This window comes from Haliotis rubra, unplaced genomic scaffold (assembly GCF_003918875.1).
Source record: "Haliotis rubra isolate DU_JTF1 unplaced genomic scaffold, ASM391887v1 Scf108, whole genome shotgun sequence".
Lineage (NCBI taxonomy): Eukaryota > Metazoa > Mollusca > Gastropoda > Lepetellida > Haliotidae > Haliotis > Haliotis rubra.
The window spans coordinates 1,905,532-1,922,014 of NW_025764981.1; the positions used below are offsets into that span (position 1 = coordinate 1,905,532).

Below are 16,483 nucleotides of genomic sequence, written 5' to 3' on the forward strand. Positions count from 1 at the left end.
GTCGTGGACCAGACAATCCAGTGATCAGCAGAATGAGCACCATGGAGACCTTACCAGTCTACAGCAACCACTTCATAAGAGGCATGTACAGTCCGTTTGACACAAAATGATACCGATGAATTGCAATCTAACACAAAAACAAATAGACATAAAAGATTCGAACGAACGCGGACTGCAATAAAACAGACCAACTCTAGAAAAAAATTGCATAATTTTTGTCACAAAAAAAAAAAATTGTTTAAGAAACTGTCATAATTTATTTGTGCGTTTTCCAAGTTTGTTACAAGGGCGCATTGGCAACTAAAGGAACAGTGCGATATTTTTTCTAGAGTTGGTCTGTTGTTTTTATTGCACTCTGCGTTGGTTTGATTCTTTTATATCTTTGTTTTTGTGTTAGATTGCAATTCATCGGTATCATTCTGTCTCAAACGAACTGTAATGGCATAAAGTGCACAGTCACAGATACGTGGCAGTATCTCAAATATAGCCATGTTCAGACTCACAGATACGTGGCAGTATCTCAAATATAGCCATGTTCAGACTCACAGATATGTGGCAGTATCTCAAATATAGCCATGTTCAGACTCACAGATACGTGGCAGTATCTCAAATATGCCATGCAGTATCTCAAGTATCTCAAATATAGCCATGTTTCAGACTAGCCATGTTCAGACTCACAGATACGTGGCAGTATCTCAAATATAGCCATGTTCAGACTCACAGATATGTGCCATTATCTCAAATATAGCCATGTTCAGACTCACAGATACGTGGCAGTATCTCAAATATAGCCATGTTCAGACTCACAGTTCAGACTCACAGATACGTGGCAGTATCTCAAATATATCTATGTTCAGACTCACAGATATGTGGCAGTATCTCAAATATAGCCATGTTCAGACTCACAGATACGTGGCAGTATCTCAAATATAGCCATGTTCAGACTCACAGATACGTGGCAGTATCTCAAATATAGCCATGTTCAGACTCACAGTTCAGACTCACAGATACGTGGCAGTATCTCAAATATAGCCATGTTCAGACTCACAGATACGTGGCAGTATCTCAAATATAGCCATGTTCAGACTCACAGATAGCCATGGCATACGTTATCTCAAATATAGCCATGTTCAGACTCACAGATACGTGGCAGTATCTCAAATATAGCCATGTTCAGACTCACAGATACGTGGCAGTATCTCAAATATAGCCATGTTCAGACTCACAGATACGTGGCAGTATCTCAAATATAGCCATGTTCAGACTCACAGATACGTGGCAGTATCTCAAATATAGCCATGTTAGCCATGTTCAGACTCACAGATACGTGGCAGTATCTCAAATATAGCCATGTTCAGACTCACAGATATGTGGCAGTATCTCAAATATAGCCATGTTCAGACTCACAGATACGTGGCAGTATCTCAAATATAGCCATGTTCAGACTCACAGATACGTGGCAGTATCTCAAATATAGCCATGCTCATAATCACATGATCACATGCACACTCACAGGTTAGTCTTCAAGACCAATGCTTGTCATAAGAGGCTACCAATGGGATTGGTCAGGCTCCCGGACTGACTGACTGAGTTTGGTTTTTACGTGGCTTTTAGCAATATTCCAGCAACATCACGGCGGGGGACACCAGAAATGGGCTTCACACATTGTGCCCATATGGGGATTCGAACCCGGGTCATTGGCGTGACGAGCCAACGCTTTAACCATTAGGCTACCCCATCGCCCCTCAGGCTCCCTTACTTGGTTGACACATGTCATCAAATCCCATTGATTGCTGCTCATACTGCTAATCAATGGATTGTCTGTAAAGACCGAGACATTTTCAGATCACTGCTGGAAGATACTTACAAACACAGCCCCAAAACAAACAACTCAGACGCTAGAGAAGCATGTACCCATATATTTATTCATTTGAAACTGCTTCAGCAACATTTAGTACAATACACCATGTACAGATTGAAAATTAAGATCAATTCATAACAAGCCATATTTACACTATCTACAAATTCAATCAATGCAAATACGACTCATACTGTTTGTCTTGCAAACTTAAACAGTCATACTAATGTTTTCATCCTTCAAACTTCAGCTGCTACGCAAGACAAACAAATATAACATCATTAAACTCACTAAGGACTTAAGGCATCATTTACCATTTGGAGTGAGTTTGGTTTAATGCCGTTTTAAACAGTGTTTCAGTTATATCACAGTCAGTTGACATCATACAGGACTACTGGTAAAACCTACGACACGCCAGCAAATGCTAATTATTTCGGTCAAGATTTGAACACTTGACAGCAGATCCTGAGATTTAAGGGAGGGAACTCTGCTCAGAGTCCTGTAGATACCAGTGGGAAACACCTAGAGCCACCTAATGCTAATTATTTCGGTCAAGATTTGAACACTTGACAGCAGATCCTGAGATCTAAGGGAGGGAACTCTGCTCAGAGTCCTGTAGATACCAGTGGGAAACACCTAGAGCCAACTAATGCTAATTATTTCGGTCAAGATTTGAACACTTGACAGCAGATCCTGAGATCTAAGGGAGGGAACTCTGCACAGAGTCCTGTAGATACCAGTGGGAAACACCTAGAGCCAACTAATGCTAATTATTTCGGTCAAGATTTGAACACTTGACAGCAGATCCTGAGATCTAAGGGAGGGAACTCTGCACAGACTAGTCTGTAGATACCAGTAGGAAACAATGTGGAACATTTTTAATACACAAATACACAAATGAGATGGGACAAATTTGAGCAGGCAAACTAACAGCCCATCAATCTGTTTGTGCAAGCCATACTACGGCATAGGGTCAAAGAAATTCTCTTTTCATTTTCTGCTCGAACTAGCCCCAGTCAACCTCTGACAGGATAAGGTAACTGGGTAAAACACAATTCTATGAAAAACACTTCAAACATTTAAGTTACTTTGGGGACCATACAAAATCCCACCTAACATGAGAAAAACTACTAAACAAACTCAAATATTAATCTACTTGTACTGTGTAGACATATTTATGAAATTACTTCAGGAAATAAATAGCAGTATGTATATTATGCATATCAAGAAAGAATTATAACCTGCAAACAAACACTTACAACGAAGCTACAGAGGTCCGTAACTATGGTAACACAACTACATGAAATGAGTGATATCATAAACAAACACATTCACATAAATAACAATGTATATATTTACATGATTGATAAAAAATTTGGAAAACATATTGTTTTCTTCCATATCAAAGGTAACTAAAGTAGAAAGAAGGCTGACATTCAGTCATGAAGGATCTGATTAAATAAACACAAACATGGAGAGATGAAGGTGAGGCAAATCATGGATGCAGCTGTTCAAGGGAGATAACTCCCATGCATCGTGCCCTTGAAACAATGAACAATGGGATGCATCTTTTGATCACAACACAAGTTATATCAATTTAAATCTGCAACAGGTTTGCAAAACTTGAACAATTTAGTTTGTAAAACCCATTGTACTGCTTAATCATACATATGAAGGAATTAGTCATTGAAAAAGGTGAAAGCTGAGACCATATAGCTCAGTATTATACACTGCTGTACTGAGTCTAACAAACCCTAGTAGAAGTCAGCTAACCTTTTAATTGACCAATCAGAACACACCTTACCAAATTGCGAAAGTTAACATTCACACATACCATTTGAACTTTTACCTCGAAAACCTTTGTACTTGAACAATTCCGAATGCTATTTTCCGCATGATCGCTTCCGAGTGATACACATGGAGGGTGCTATTATTCACATCTATTTGATATTAGTTCATCTTGCATTGTCAATTTGTAAGTCCCGCCAAACCCTGAGTGGCCATTTGAACTTTTACTACGAAAACTTTGTACTTGAACAATTCCGAATGCTATTTTCCGCATGATCGCTTCGGAGTGATACACATGAAGGGTGCTATTATTCACATCTATTTGATATTAGTTCATCTTGCATTGTCAATTTGTAAGTCCCGCCAAACCCTGATTGGCTAATTCCGTTCAGACATCTCGCGTTTGATTGGACGGTCATAGATCGCTCAAAGGTCAGCTGACGCGACCTTCTACTAGGGTTTGTTAGACTCAGTATATACCAGTGTAACGAATAATTCTGAGATTAAGTTGACTTAGACTGAAGTAGAACTAAAGCAGAACCTCAGTTTCTCACTGAGTACACAGTAGAAATATGAACAGATGTCTGGTTCAGAATAATTAATAAATCTGACCACCAAAAAGACGAGAGGGTAATTCACAAAAAAACAGAACTGGGTATGAAAACATCTAATGCCAATCCACAGATAAATTGCCAGATGAAATTGATTCAAACTTTGGATAACCAAACAATTCCTAGCACTTACTTATCAGTAAAGAAAGAATTCAAAAACACAACAAGAAAAAAATCCCTTCTTCTCCAATAATCCCAAGAGGAACAATAAACTGACTCCTCCATCACAATAACAAAACAGAAGACTTAAAAGGGGAGATAATGTACAATAAGAAACATAACATTCCAGAAACAAAGAAATTCTCCCCTCAGCTAAAAAAAGACAATCATCAACAGAATGAGTGAGTGAGTGAGCTGGTTTTTACACTATACTGAATTTCACATAGATTACTGGAAGCAAAATCCTGCATTCTATTGCATCTAGACAGAAGACAATATATCTACTTTAGCGTGTTTAGGAAATAGTGATGCTGGTTCATGATTTGGTACCACTTACAATTAATTTCCATAGAAAATGATTTAAAAATACTATGCACAGTCAAATGCTTGACGATCTTCTAGCTCTGTCACTTATAGATTTCATTTGGGGAACTCAATATATATTGTTACAGAGGTGAGCATGAGCACGATCATCACTTGTTGTAGAGCACTGTAATCAATTTTTAAATTTCGATGGAATCTGATTTTTTAACCTGGAGCCTTACCAGTCAAAGACTTTGAGTCCCCTGATCCACCCCTCAAAAACGTTAATCCACAATCTCAGGTCGGTTACAGTCAGTCAGCTTATGTAGGAGAGAGTGAGTGAGTATTGTTTTACGCCTCTTGTGTAATATTCCTGCAATATCATGGCGGGGGACACCAGAAATGGGCTTCACATGTTGTCCCCATGAGGGGAATCGAACCTGGATCTTCAACGTGACTAGCAAACACTTTAACCATCAGGCTACCCCACCGCCTCAACTAGTGTTGGAAAGTCCAAAGTGAATCAGATCTTTGACACTCACCACTTTGTAAAACCACAATATGGTAATGGTGGCAAACTAAGATTATAATCATGGCAAATCTGGAATTCACCATGATCTCAGATTCCTAGCACAAACAATCACACCTGTTTTAATGATAGCTTACTGTATTGACTTGACATTTTCATCCAACAGGAGCTATCAGACAATGAATACGAAACTATGGTTTCAAATTTGGTATCCTGTCCAGATACGAAACTAAAATATTCACTCCTGCTTTTGTCTTTCATACTGATTCAGCCATTTTTGAATGAAAATACAAACAAAGGAAAGAATATTATGTAAATTATTTCAGATATTAGAGGAAGGTAGTGGATCTTGTAGAAAATGAATGCACAAGTATGTTCACAGTAATATTACCATTAACACATAAAGTAAAGTATTAAGTAATGAGTTCCCAGAAAGGGTAAGTTGCCACCTGTGTTGATGCAGGCTGAAGGTAAGGACTCGGAGACAGATGAACGGACATGACACAATCTGTACAGACTTGGAGCTGGTTAGAGTCTGTCTCGATGCCAGATCCACTTCTTGCAAACTCGATCAAAGCTGTGAGACAGCCATTGTTCCTGGAGCAGTGCATACCTTTCTTTGCTGAGGTACAGCGGTTTGCCTCGTCTGAAACAGACATGTTAAGTGAGTGGATGTGCATCCTCCCAATGCAAGGGAGATAACTGACTTTAAAAGTCAACTCCGAATCCTTGCTGGACTGGATCTTCAGTTGTAGAACTAATGTACTAATGTATAGAAACACATAACAAAGATTATCTTGGATTCCGAACAAAGAGGCCAGAGCAGGTAAAATAGGAAAAAATATTATTTTGTTGAAGATTTGAAAATTTAGACAATTTTATATGATATATATATATATATATTATATGATATTTGTATAGAGCCAATATCCAGCTCAGCTCAGCTGATCAAAGGTGCTTTGTTTTTCCCTCGATCACTTGATGTCAATCTCAACAGCACATCATATGTTTCAATCTCAACTCCCTGGGGAACATAAAACTCTTGCAGCCATTTATGCACACCGAGTTAATAAAGCTTTCCAATCCTTACAGGTACCCATTCACAGCTGGGTGGACTAGGACACGTAGTCACAGTACTTTGCCCAAGTTTACTGTTTACTGCTGTACCTGCAACTAGGTGTTTGCAAGTTTTCATGTGGCCACCATCTGGTCATTCACCAACGGATTTGTGGGTTCTTTAAGTGCACAGGGCTGTGTACTGTACACGAAAGAGTCTGACAACACTGAAAGAGTCTGCACACAAAGTTGACTCCAAGGTTTTTATACCCGGTCGTAGGTGGGCTCGATCCCGGCACCTCAAGCTCCCTGGATCACTAGCCTGGTGCCTTAGATTTTGTCACTGCATTCAAAGCACTAATTGAAAAATATGCCTAACATCATCTTCCTCTTTCACCATCCTATCATCACTGACAATTAACTTTTATACAGTAATAAAATTAGTTCAACAGAATGAATTGGAATTTTGTATATTTTGTCAGAACGCCATAAGATATTTGCTGTAAACTTCAGGCTGAATATTGATCTCAAATGCCCAAAGTGATGCAGAGATTTATCTCAGTCAGAGCCAAAGAACTTGGGCATGAGAAAATGATTATCGGGATGATATTTTTGTTTGAACCTATGACCAGCAGATCCTGGTAATCTAAGGGTTGTAACTCTTCACAGCGCCTGAAACAATGTAACAAGATCGCCAACTGGAATCTAGCTCAACTTACTTCAGGTCCCTATCCTCCTCCCCATGCTCGTCCAGGAACACAGACCCCCATAACGTTGCCCGCGGACCTCGGATGACGATGATGACGCTGGAGTTGACCAACAGGAAGATGCCGATTCCTCCTCCGCAAGTAATGGAATGCTGTTGAGATGAGAAGTAGGTGGTATGAGCTCATGAGAAAATGGGATGTCATGAGGGAGAAGTGTCATAATAGAGGGATGTCATGAGAGTTGGGTGTCTTGAGTGGGGTGTCATGGGGGAGGGATGTCATGAGAGTCGGGTGTCTTAAGTGGAGTGTCATGGGAGAGGGATGTCATGAGGGAGAAGTGTCATAATAGAGGGATGTCATGAGAGTCGGGTGTCTTGAGGGAGGTGTCATGGGAGAGGGATGTCGAGGGAGAAGTGTCATAATAGAGGGATGTCACGAGAGTGGGTGTCTTGAGAGGGGTGTCAGTGGGAGAGGGATGTCATCAGAGGGGAGAAGTGTAATAATAGAGGGATGTCATGAGAGTCGGGTGTCTTGAGGAGGTGTCATGGTCATGGGAGAGGGATGTCATGAGAGTCAGGTGTCTTGAGTGGGGTGTCATGGGAGAGGGATGTCATGAGAGTCGGGTGTCTTTGAGTGGGGTGTCATGGGAGAGGGATGTCATGAGGGAGAAGTGTCATAATAGAGGGATGTCATGAGAGTCGGGTGTCTTGAGTGGGGTGTCATGGGAGAGGGATGTCATGAGAGTCGGGTGTCTTGAGGGGTGTCATGGGAGAGGGATGTCATGTGGGAGAAGTGTCATAATAGAGGGATGTCATGAGAGTTGGGTGTCTTGAGAGGGGTGTCATGGGAGAGGAATGTCATGAGGAGAAGTGTCATAATAGAGGGATGTCATGAGAGTTGGGTGTCTTGAGTTGGTGTCATGGGAGAGGGATGTCATGAGAGTCGGGTGTCTTGAGTGGGGTGTCATGGGAGAGGGATGTCATGAGAGTCGGGTGTCTTGAGTGGGGTGTCATGGGAGAGGGATGTCAAGAGGGAAAAGTGTCATAATAGAGGGATGTCATGAGAGTCGGGTGTCTTGAGAGGGGTGTCATGGGAGAGGGATGTCATGAGAGTCGGGTGTCTTGAGTGGGGTGTCATGGGAGAGGGATGTCACGTGGGAGAAGTGTCATAATAGAGGATGTCATGAGAGTCGGGTGTCTTGAGTGGGGTGTCATGGGAGAGGGATGTCATGAGAGTCAGGTGTCTTGAGTGGGGTGTCATGGGAGAGGGATGTCACGAGGGAGAAGTGTCAGGTGTCTTGAGTGGGGTGTCATGGGAGAGGATGTCATGAGAGTCAGGTGTCTTGAGTGGGGGTGTCATGGGAGAGGGATGTCATGAGAGTCGGGTGTCTTGAGTGGGGTGTCATGGGAGAGGGATGTCATGAGAGGGGTGTCTTGAGGGGGAGTGTCATGGGAGAGTCATGATGTCATGGTGTCTTGTGAGAGGGGTGTCGCGGGAGAGGGATGTGGGAGAGGGATGTCATGAGAGTCAGGTGTCTTGAGTGGGGTGTCATGGGAGAGGGATGTCATGAGAGTTGGGAGTCTTGAGTGGGGTGTCATGGGAGAGGGATGACCACAGGGAGGTGTCATGGAGTCAGGGGGAAGAGAGGATGTCATGGGTGAGGGGAGAGGGTGTCTTAAGAGAGGGATGTCATGAGAGTCGGGTGTCTTGAGAGGGGTGTCATGGGAGAGGGATGTCATGAGGGAGAAGTGTCATAATAGAGGGATGGCATGAGAGTCGGGTGTCTTGAGTGGGGTGTCATGGGAGAGGGATGTCATGAGGGAGGGGACACCAGTGTCATGAGAGGGGATGTCAATTTATAGGATGTTAAGAGGGATTTCACAGGAGATATATCATTATTTGTAATATGAGAGGTCATGAGAAATGCCTTGAGCCTGGGATGTCATGTGTGTCGGTTGTTTGGATGGGGAATGAATTTAGTGATGCCACAAGAGGGATGTCATGAGAGAGATGGCCATGATAGAGATTTGAATTAAAAAGCCTGTCATCATAAAGGCATATCATTATAGAAGGATGTAACGTAAAGGGTTGACAAGTGACAGAAGGTTGACAGCACAAGGGTGAACCGACCTGAACACACTCATACACCATGCCTTCTTTACAGCAGTTGTCACGGAAACAGAGGAAGTGTCCGCACATGAGGCAGATGGTTGGGTCGAGGGGCACCTTGTTGCACACTGCACACTGTTTGTTGCGATACGTCTGGAATATCTTGTAGTACTGGGCTGGCAGCTCCACCAGACGTGGCGTGAACCATGTCGGCTGCATCACCAGGAAGAACTGGACACACAAATCACATACAGCCATATTAGCACGCATCCCATACAAATCATAGATTGGTTACTTGGTGTAAAGTCATTATGGCATAGAATCAGTTTTAATTTCCCCTCAATGATTCCTAATTCAACATCAGGACAAGTATGATGCAGTGGTAACATTTTAGTACAAGAGTATGTCAGTGAGTTTAGTTTTATGCTGTTTTAAGCAATATTCCAGTAATATCACGGCAGGGGACACCAGAAATGGGTTCACCCATTGTACCCATGTGGGGTGTCGAACCCGGGGTTTTGATATGACAATTGAATGCTTTACCCACTCAGCTATCCCACTGCCCTTTTAGTGAAAGAATGTTACTGACAAAGCTCAAAACATGATTAGAGCAAACCAGGATTCACTCCCACATTCATATAAGTTATTGGCCTGGTTAGGGACACCACTCTGCCAATCAAATCATGGCACCTTACATTACTTGGCCACTTGTGTCCACTTTTCTAACCCTGAGTCTCCCTTCGTCTTCTGAGATGTCAAACCCAAATGTAAATTTGAAACATTCTTATCATACTGTCCACTAAAGCTGTACAACAAATTGTGCTTGTGGGAACGTATGCTTAAATGAAATGTGAATAATAAACAAATAATTTGAACAGCGCCCATGTTTACGCATGTGTGATATTTAATCAACAGCTTATCTGCACTACCCTCCTGAGCTTACACTCAACTTGATAATTCGCACATTCACTGGGCTCATCGTCCGTGACAGATGCTAGCAGTGCATTTGGACCAGTGAACGTGAATCAATGCCAGGCCATCTGTGAACTTACTTTCCCCTCCACAGGTCGCATGCCGATGAAGTTGAGGAGGTCCGTGCACCAGGCCCTGGTCAGTTTGAGGGGCTCACTGACCGCCCAACTCACACAGACTGTTGTGTCCACCTCCCTGGCTCCCGCTGCCTTGCCTTGGTTCTTGTGTAGGCCGAGGTAGGAACTCAGGAACTGGAACTCCCACTGGTCCTGGGATAAAAAGAAGATGTGAGACTAGTCAATGGGAAAACGGTTTATATTTGACTAGTTAGATGGTAAGCTACATAAATTAGATATTAGATTAGTAAACAGGAAAGAGTAGATAATTGACTAGTCAGTAGGAAAACAGTTTATAGTAGGAATACAGTTTATATTTGACTAGTTAGGTGGTAAGCTACATAAATTAGATATTAGACAAGTAAAAAAGGAAAGGGTAGATGTTTGACTAGTCAGTAGGAAAACAGTTTATATTTGACTAGTTAGGTGGTAAGCTACATAAATTAAATATTAGACAAGTAAAAGGAAAGAGTAGATAATTGACTAGTCAGTAGGAAAACAGTTTATATTTGACTAGTTAGGTGGTAAGCTACATAAATTAAATATTAGACAAGTAAAAAGGAAAGAGTAGATAATTGACTAGTCAGTAGGAAAACAGTTTATATTTGACTAGTTAGGTGGTAAGCTAGTCAGTAGGAAAACAGCATTCATAGATGTTCCAGTCGAGAACAGTATATCATAAGCCATAGGTATCAGTACTAAGTACAGATGTATTGGAAATAATTTGTCTGTATAAAGAACTTATATACATTATTTGATGATTACATTTAATAAATCACACCTACCTGTGTTGAGTTGATCTCCAGATCAAACAGATTGTGTTTGAGGAGTGCAGCCATCCTGAGGAAGGGGAGACAGAACTCCTGTAGCGAGTCCTCCACACTGTGAGGTGACCACACACTCTGGCAGATCTGTAAAACAATGGTTCCACACTGAACAACTACCTACCCTTTATACAATCATAGTTAACAATTACCTTCCCTTTATACAACAGCCTAGTGAGTTTCACACCGCTTGTAGCAATATTCCAGCAATATCACGGCGGGGACACCAGAAATGGGCTTCACACATTGTACCCCTGTGGTGAATCGAACCCGGGTCTTCGGCGTGACGAGCAAACACTTTAACCACTAGACTACCCCGCCACTCCGACAGCAATATGGCAGGGACACGGTCTTCACGAGAAATGGGCTTCAGGGGACACATTGTACCCTGTGGTGAATCGAACCCGGGTCTTCAGCGTGACGAGTGAACGCTTTATTCACTGGGCTACCCCACCGCCTCACACTGCAGGAAGAATGTGCTGCACTTCATCATGAATTCACATGTATACTCACCGCTGGTATACTCTGCTTGTCGTCATCTTCGAACAGTCTACTGAGACTGAGCCTGGTGACGATGTGGCTCAGCATGCCCTCCATAGTTTCAACTGGCAGCTGGAACACACGTGATTCACACATTGTCAGTCTTCAGTTGCTGAATGGAATACTAGTCTTTTGTCACCGATGTTTTGTCTCTTCAGAATGCTTTATCTAAGTAGTTCATACACATATCTTTCTGCATTACAAAACAACTGTGACAGTCACAATCTGTTACTGGGATGTCAGTCAGAGAGTCAGAGAGAGAGAGTGTATGTGCACGTGTGACTGTGTCTGTCTCTGTTTATCACTCTGTGTGTGTTTATCTGAGTGTCTGTGTGTTTGACTGTGTGTGTACATGTACGTCACTGGTGACAACTCACATGCTGCCCCTTCTTGCGCCACGCCTCCCTCTCCTCAGGGGTGAACTTACAGCTGATCACAGACATAGCTTGGATATATACAACATTGTACAACATTTGTACTAGGAAGTCAAAGTGCTCTGAAATGGAAAAAGATATAACAATTACAAAAACAACCCTAAAACAGAGGATAATGAGTGGCAGTTGCAGGAAATATGATAATGGATATGGGGAGGACTGACTGACTGAGTTTGGTTTTATGCCGCTTTTAGCAATATTCCAGCAACATCAGGGTGGGGGACACCAGAAATGGGCTTCATGGATATGGGGAGGAGCTGCTACTGGTGAGCTGATTGACTTTCAGTCTTAAGTTGGTATGTCAATAACAAAGATTTCAACTTTATGGACAAGACATTTATACAAACCTGTAGAGGTTATGAATTCTTTGAAGAAAGTCCTCCTTGGGGTACATATAAGCATTTAAATGTCCATTTCAATTCCCACGACAGTTGTAACTATATTTTTTAATAAAATATTTATGGACAAGAAATTCTTGTTATTTTCATTGAGTGATGTTATCACACCATTATCAACCTAAAAGATAATGGGGTAACTGTAAGAATCTACACCAAAACATTGCTCTATGCAATAAACAAGAAGTTGTCATCCATAAAGTTGCAATCTTCATTATCGCTACTGGTGACCTGTAACCGAGCCTGACTAATACTCAAAGTTTCAGTCTTGTTTCCTACCATAAAAAGTGACAGGCGTCGAATCTGACAAAGGTGACTATACTCATAGATTCAATGAAAACATAATCCAAGGTATATCTGAGAATTTCAAGGGCAGTATTTTGTTGATGAGAAATTTTACATGTGCTATGGCCCATCTGGGCTTCAAACACACACCCTCACTGTGAGGCTCCTATATGAGAAAATATAGTTTAAATATGACTGACTGACTGAGTTTGGTTTTACGCCGCTTTTAGCAATATTCCAGCAACATCACGGCGGGGGACACCAGAAATTGGCTTCACACATTGTACCCATGTGGGAATTCGAACCCGGGTCTATGGCGTGACGAGCCAACACTTTAACCATTAGGCTACCCCACCGGCCCTTTAAATATGAACATCAAACCAGGACATACATTACTGCCAGTGACATGACAAATTTCCTCCTAAGAACCATCATGACATCAGATATCTGATACATACCTTCTTTGATTGTTGCTGGTAGTGTGAGGATTAATTGAATAAGTAGAGACGTGGCATCCTTCAGCAGGAGTGGAACGTCTTTGTGGAACACAGATATGCTGGAAAACACAGCAGTCATGTGATGCAAGCAACAATCAATAGGGACCAGACTCCGACTTTTGTTATATCAGCGTTCGAAAAACCTGCCTGCCCGACCGCCCGGGACGGGTTATTTTCAACACGGGCTGCCAGATTCTCAAATTCACCTGCCTGATGGTCGGGTTAAAATTATGACATGTATATGAAGATATACATCATATTTCAGGACAATAAATCATTATTATACTCGTAAAAATAAATGATGAATTCCAAATGGATGATAAACTACGTCCCTTGTCAAACGTAAATTATTTGGCAGGTAAGTTTTCGTCAGGGCTGGCAAGTTTTACATCTAACCAGCCCTGTGGTGTGTCTGAAAGGTTTGGGTAAGTGAGTGAGCAAGTGAGTTTACACTTGACATTACAGGTCACGTCAGAACAACGTTTTGATCATGCTAGAAGTACCGTTGTGTCTTCTAATCACACAACCTCCTAAACATTAACAAAAGTTATGAACTGTATAACTGACTCTGTCAACATCACTGGCTATCTTGACACGAAATGAGATAAACATTTGAAACAGAAGAGACTTTCTACTGTCAGTAGGGAGACTTTCTACTGCCATACTACATACAATCTTGGCTATCTGTGACCTATCTAAATTTACTTTTGCTTAGTTTTCAAATTTTGAATCAAAGTTGTCAATCTATTTGTCACTGTTTAGTCTGTCTTCTGGTTGGCTAATGTTGACTTCCTGTTAGTCATTTCACTGGTCAGTCAAACTTTGCAAAAAGGTTGTTCTGACATCACCTGTAACAGTGAGTGAGTGAGTGAGTTCAGTTTTACTCCGGTTGAGCAATATTCCAGCAATATCACGGCAGGGGACCCCAGAAATGGGCTTCACACATTGTACCCATGTGGGGAATGGAACACGGGTCTTCGGCATGACGAGTGAACGCTTTGTAACTGGATGACCTCAGTTGTTTGAGTAGTGGCAGCGGGCACTAAGATCTGATTTTAAAGAAACTTAACCAAACCTGAAGAGGTTTTCAAATCTTCGAAGAGAGTCGTCCTTGGGGTACATATTATGCATTTTCCAAGCTGAAAATGTCCTGTGACAGTTGTATCAATGTTTTTTGAATAAAAAGATTGTACAATAAATAAACTCTTTTATTTATTATACGGCCCCCACCTCACGGAGTTACCTCCCGTTGAGCATGCGCACCAACTGGGTAAGCACCTAGGCCCGTATCATCATTCCTTCTACTGAATAAATCAGTGAACAGAATTGCGGGGAGGCGGGAGGCCCTACCCCAAGGACGACTCTCTTTGAAGAATTGAAAACCTCTTCAGGTTTGGTTAATTCTTCTTCATAGAGATCGTCCTTGGGGTACATATTATGCATAAACACAGACTCCCAAAGACCAGAGGCCAGGGAGGAGGGAATTCTGTCCAAGCACACACAAATAGCTATCGTTAATGGAAAAAAATGTAACAGACGCCATGACACTCACCTGTCGTATGTCCCAGTTTTCGCGTCCGCGAGAGGCATTATGGGAGGGGAACCGACAGGGAGGATTTGTGCTCAAAGACGACCTCCAAATGCTAGCATAGTAAATCGCACATGGTGCGAAATGTAAACAAATCCCCACCCACCACATGTCGATTAGTGAGCACCGTAGGGGGGAATGTCAAACACTCACAATCGACTTTAATACTCCGTAGAGAATCAAAATGTGGGTAGTTAGCTCCCAGTAGCGGACATGTCAATAACACACAGTATTGTACAGTAGCGTCAAACAAAACCAATGAACCAAGACTCACTCGGTCAGGGTGGCAGGACACTGTCCACTGGAGAGAACAGAACGGCCAAAGCTCGCACGATTACGGGAATGCGTATCGAGCTGATAATGCCGAATAAACGTGCTAGGCCGGCTCCAAATAGCGGCAGAGCAGATCTCTTCAATGGGGAGTGCCGATGCAAAAGCTTTTGATGCGGCTACTGCCCTGACCAAGTGAGCCTTCAACCCCTCAGGGGGAGGCTTGCCCTTAGCCTGATAAGCGGCACAAATACACGAAACTAGCCAGCGAGACAAAGTCTGCTTGCTCGCTGGCACACCAGCCTTCCCGCCACCGTAACAACAGAACAGCTGGGTACCCGAGCAGTTCCCTGCGTTCGTTTGATATAGACTTTGAGGGTCTTACGGACATCCAACGGGTGAGTGTGCGTTGCAGAGGGTCCCGATGTGGAAGGCTGGGTAAGAGTGGGAAGTTCGATAGGAGCTGTCACATGGAAAGCGTGATCGACCTTCGGGCGGCGATGCATTATCCGGGAGGAGAATACTGACACCGATCAGTGTGAAACACAGTCAGCTACCGGGTCGGACGACATAGCATGTAAATCGCCGACCCTACGCCCAGACGTTACCGCCACCAGAAAAACAGCCTTCCAAGTTAACAACTGAATGGAAATAGCCGATAGGTGTGAGAAAGTTGGACTGGACAGCCAATCGAGCACAATTGACAAATCCCAAGGTGGGCTGGTTCGCCTGACAGCAGGTCGAACCCGTTCCGCGCCAGCGAGAAAGCGCTGTACGAAGAGCACCATCGACAGGGGTGTGAAAAGTGGAAATAGCGGTGGAGTAGCCGCGAATGGTCGAAGCCACCAGGCCTTCTTCCAAACGGGCTTGCAAAAACTCCAATACCGGACTAAATCCGCAGAAAAGGGATCTGCAATCCCCTATCTGAACACCAGCGGCATAAGCGCCCGCGACCACCTATCCTCATACTGAGCGTTTGGCCGAATCCGCCTACCGAAGCCAGAATTGTGTCTGCAACTGCTGCAGGAATTCCGCGTGCCTCGAGGCTAGACCTGACAGAGGCCAAGCCACCCACTGAATCCTTGGATTTGGGTGGGGCGCTCCGTTCTGAGTGAGAATGTCTGGTCGTAAAGGTAATAGAACAGGAGGCTGAGCCAGAAACCTGAGAATTACCGGAAACCAGCTCTGTGACGGCCAAAGCGGTGCCAGTAGCACAAGCAGCCGAGCTGGCTGGGTGGACAGCTGTGAAAGGACACGGGGAATGAGTGGTAGCGGGCGGAACGCCAGAGCACTTTGCCCGTCAATCCAGCAGGAAGGCGCCGGCAGCCAGCGCCCTGGGTCGGTATTCGAGAGAGCAGAACCACGGGTGTCTGATTCGTCCCGCCGGGCAATAAACAGATCCACCTGGAGCGACCCGTACAACTGGGAGATAACTCTGAAAA

The 16,483-nt window shown here is 43.2% G+C and overlaps 1 protein-coding gene and 1 long non-coding RNA gene across 2 annotated transcripts in view; both read right to left on the minus strand.

The window, feature by feature from the left end:
• Positions 1-1,904: 1,904 nt before the first annotated feature.
• LOC124281327 lies at positions 1,905-3,640 on the minus strand. Its single transcript, XR_006899903.1, has 2 exons — positions 2,391-3,640; positions 1,905-2,282 (listed from the first exon to the last, which is right to left on the minus strand). It is a non-coding gene; the product is annotated as an uncharacterized LOC124281327 (long non-coding RNA).
• Positions 3,641-3,646: 6 nt separating this feature from the next.
• LOC124281330 (E3 ubiquitin-protein ligase UBR3-like) overlaps positions 3,647-16,483 on the minus strand; it is a 64,183-nt gene continuing 51,346 nt past the window's right edge. The window contains exons 32-40 of the mRNA XM_046717370.1: positions 13,145-13,242; positions 11,950-12,068; positions 11,546-11,644; positions 10,994-11,119; positions 10,173-10,361; positions 9,142-9,351; positions 7,024-7,163; positions 3,884-5,894; positions 3,647-3,716 (exon numbers count right to left, since the gene is read on the minus strand). Of these exons, the coding sequence (XP_046573326.1) occupies positions 5,777-5,894; positions 7,024-7,163; positions 9,142-9,351; positions 10,173-10,361; positions 10,994-11,119; positions 11,546-11,644; positions 11,950-12,068; positions 13,145-13,242 (1,099 nt within the window). The 3' untranslated portion in view covers positions 3,647-3,716; positions 3,884-5,776. The remainder of the gene's footprint in view (positions 3,717-3,883; positions 5,895-7,023; positions 7,164-9,141; positions 9,352-10,172; positions 10,362-10,993; positions 11,120-11,545; positions 11,645-11,949; positions 12,069-13,144; positions 13,243-16,483) is intronic.